This window comes from Aspergillus welwitschiae (assembly GCF_003344945.1).
Source record: "Aspergillus welwitschiae strain CBS 139.54b unplaced genomic scaffold BDQ94scaffold_236, whole genome shotgun sequence".
Lineage (NCBI taxonomy): Eukaryota > Fungi > Ascomycota > Eurotiomycetes > Eurotiales > Aspergillaceae > Aspergillus > Aspergillus welwitschiae.
The window spans coordinates 185-3722 of NW_020798930.1; the positions used below are offsets into that span (position 1 = coordinate 185).

A 3538-nucleotide genomic window follows, 5' to 3' on the forward strand; every position below is an offset into this window, starting at 1 on the left:
TTCGGCCCCAAGACATCAGGGCCTCAATCGAAGGTGGGGCCGACTGGGAAAAAAATCCGGCGTGGGCATGGGTAAGGCGAAGATGTGTGCGATTCGTGGGACCGCGCCGCTGGTCAGTAGGCGTTTCAAGTACAGGCCCGCCCGCAACAGCATTCTGTATTGTACTTATTGAGACGGCTTTTCGAACCCTAAGCCCGAAAGTCTAACCTTATTATCAATGTCCGCAGCGCTTCCGTATTGGCCTCTATGTGAATAAGCTAACTAGACTTGGTAACCGCCCCTGGAATAGCTTCCTGGGTAAGGATTCGAAAGCCAATCTGTCTACAACAGAACATGGAATGCACTTTCGGGCGGGTCGATATAAAGTGGTGCAGTTATAGTTGGTCCGCCAACGAAGGTGCCAAGCCCCAGCCTAAGGACAGAATATGGAGGCTGGACATATGCCAAGCGAAATATCGTAAGTGGTCGCACTGATCTGTCAGAGCATCATGTATCGAGAAAAAAGATTCATCTTAAACAGTTTCCGTATTCTTGTGTGCAATTGAGACTCGATGCAGAGAACAGTGCGATTAGGCCAGTTCCCTGGTGGATTTAGCGGCGATCATCCACGCAGCGCTGGAAGGATGGCAAACCAATTTGCAGTGCGAGTTGTGGTCATTACCTGCACGACACAACACACGGGACGGATTGGATTTTCTCTGCTTGCATATCATCACCCTGGCCCTGGCTGGATACCTGACGAGGTGGGATTTCGGGCGATGGAGCGAGTGACCTTCGACTGCGATCATTCTCAGCTTGGTCTGGAGGTGGGGTCAGCTGGAGTTCTGGCGCCGGCCTCTGCTGCGCTGAGCTATGTGGACCACTTTCGGTCACGGCAGCGTGTAGTCGCAGTCCCAGGTATCGTGTCCGACCGAAGCAGTTGCGACACTTCATAGTACCCAACATCCACCGTCTAGTGCGTAGATCCTTTGATTCGACCAGGAGACTCCCTGTGCTCGACAGGATCGTGCAAAACGAGAAGTTCCGTACTCCTCCCTGACCACAGCCTTTATATTGTGCGGAACCTGTGACTAACAGTCGACAATACGTGCTACATTTAGCGCGTGGGATTTCTGTTGATCAGCCAGCTGTAGGCCTCCGGAGTCAAGAATAAGCTTGTGCCAAACGAACTTTTGACCAAGCCGGGGGGCCTCAAAAACGCATGGCCTGGTTAGCATACAGATCTTGCGGGAACCGCGCAAACCCTATATCCTTAGCTTAGCATCCTCCGCCAGACATCGACGGCCAGGTTAATTTAGAAGTTTTTTGTGGCCGTTGTGCCCGCCAGTCGTGGAGCCAACTGCCTGCGCCTGACTTGACCGCAGCTGCGCTGTAGGGTATGGGCAAAATGATCATCGATCAGAGCACCGGGAATCGGAAACGTCGTTCACGGTGGGAAACCCGATAGAGGGCTTTGAGTGGATAGTGGGTGAATCGCATTCCGAGACCAAGGTCAGGCAAAAGCAAGCTCCCCAGATGTATTTATTTGAACGTGAGACGGGTTTGAGTTACATAGTGTGCGCCATCATATTCACCGTATAAAAGGAGCCCCCGCATCGAATTCTGGGACCAGAAGTATCCACGACCACTCTTCCATTCCAGCAAAAGCATCACCAAACAAAATGAGCCATTGCAACGAACAAGGACGGCCAGTCAAGCGCAAGCGCGAGGACTGGGCGGGACCAGGCCTGGGACACCGTGACAACGACAGGATATCCAAGCCTGTTGAGCCCTGCCAGCGGCCGTCACAGTTACGTTCATCCTCGCACGAAGCATATGTTTAAGCTACTGGCGGGAGCTGACAATTCCCAGGCTATGACACCGCCACTCCCCAGAGGACCGCTGGCAAAAGATGAATAGTTTGCTTCCATCAGCTCGACCGCCGAGGCGTTCCGGCCCCTGATTCGCGGCTTGCAACAACTGGATAACCAAACCCCAGTCCTGACAGAGCAAGCGGCACGACTGGTGGCTCGCTACTGGCGCCTCTGGGAATCGTATGTTGCGAAGCATGCCGAGAGCTCGCGCCTTGAGAAGAAAACAGTCAGTTGCAGGTCGTCCACGCCACCCTTGTCGAGGAACAAGCCCAAATGGGCCGTCGCTGCCGGGACGCGGACGCCCGCATCGGCCGGTTTCGAGACGCGATCCAAAAAATGTGGGATGGTGTGATTGAAATGTTTGAGAAGTAGGAGGATTCCCAGATGACGGAGGCACCCGCAGCGGGCGGTGCGGACGTACCGATGCAGAACGAGATTGTCGCGGTTATGTCCGCGGTGCTCGTCCAAGCGGACGAAGGCACCAGCGCTCCTCAGTAGAAGCGATGGGGAGCTACGCGGTGTGTACCCATGCAAAGGAGAGATACTAAATCACAAGAGTTTCACACATCATACCTACGCACAATGTATTCGATGTATTTGGAGATTGCTAGAGCGGGAGTAATGGATTGACGACTCTCGACCATTCTTCAGATCTCCTGATGTTGTCCACCTCGACATGGACAACACCGCGGTCCGGCAGTGACATTGCATAGTCGTAGTCATTCACCGATAGCTTTGATAGATCCTTCTGGGTGACCCAGTGTCTAATGACCGTTGTCGCAATGTTCAGTAGGCCTGGGCGATTAAGCTGGGCGAGGCATCGTAGTAATCCAGGAATCAGCTGTCTCAGGAGGGCTGCTGCGACCGTAGTCTGACCATAATATGGATGACGTTGCAGTACCAAACGCACAAATTCCGTACCAGTGACTGATCCATGTGACGCTCGGAGTGCTTCGCTGACGCATTGGCGCATGATTTTCAATTGACGCCGGACGAATGCAGCACCTTTGCTGTGCACATGGTGCCGAACGTGTCGATATCTCGACGTGTCCGCAAGATACGATGAAAGCAGTCGCAGCACCTCTCTGTTGAACTACCTTGGTTCGGGAGCTAGATTGCTGCTTTCTAGGACACTCTTTCGGCCACTAACATCGGTTCGATCACAAGACCGTATACTGATTGCATCTAGCGTCAGCGGCAGCACGGCTATAGCCTGCTCGCCTGGCAGTGCTAGGATCTTGCTTTGACTTGGAGGCACGTCATCGTCTTCCAAGTTCTGCGATGAAAGGGTCACGGTAGTCAAAGGTGGGGTCAATCTCGTTGGCAATGTTGACCACGGAAGTCTTAAGTACTGCGGGGCTCTCGAACCACCCCACTGCTAGCCATGACATTGATGCCCCCGGATGTCTGACTGGATTGCTTTTGGTGGGTGGTATTGTAGGGGGCTGGGGAGGGCTGGTCAAATACTCAATATTGTGATTTTCTCGCTAGCACAAGAGCCTGCTCAGCACGTCGATAACATGAGCAAAACAAGTAACCAGGCTAGGGGTGTAGACACCACTGTATCAAACGACTTGAGACTTGAGACTGCAGGCAATATTTGTTTGTTTATGCACTAGGAAGCAAGGAGATAGAAGGAATGCTTGTCAAGGATCAAGTATAATATATTTTTGCAATAATATTTA

At 52.7% G+C, this 3538-nt stretch overlaps 1 protein-coding gene across 1 annotated transcript; it reads left to right on the forward strand.

Annotated features, from left to right (window-relative positions):
* Positions 1–551: 551 nt before the first annotated feature.
* Positions 552–2225, forward strand: BDQ94DRAFT_180364 (uncharacterized protein; the record flags this gene model as incomplete). The annotated part of the gene is made up of 4 exons (XM_026773604.1): positions 552–897; positions 1684–1817; positions 1900–2033; positions 2081–2225. 4 exons carry the CDS (start codon positions 552–554, stop codon positions 2223–2225), a joined length of 759 nt encoding a protein of 252 aa, XP_026619157.1.
* Positions 2226–3538: the final 1313 nt, after the last annotated feature.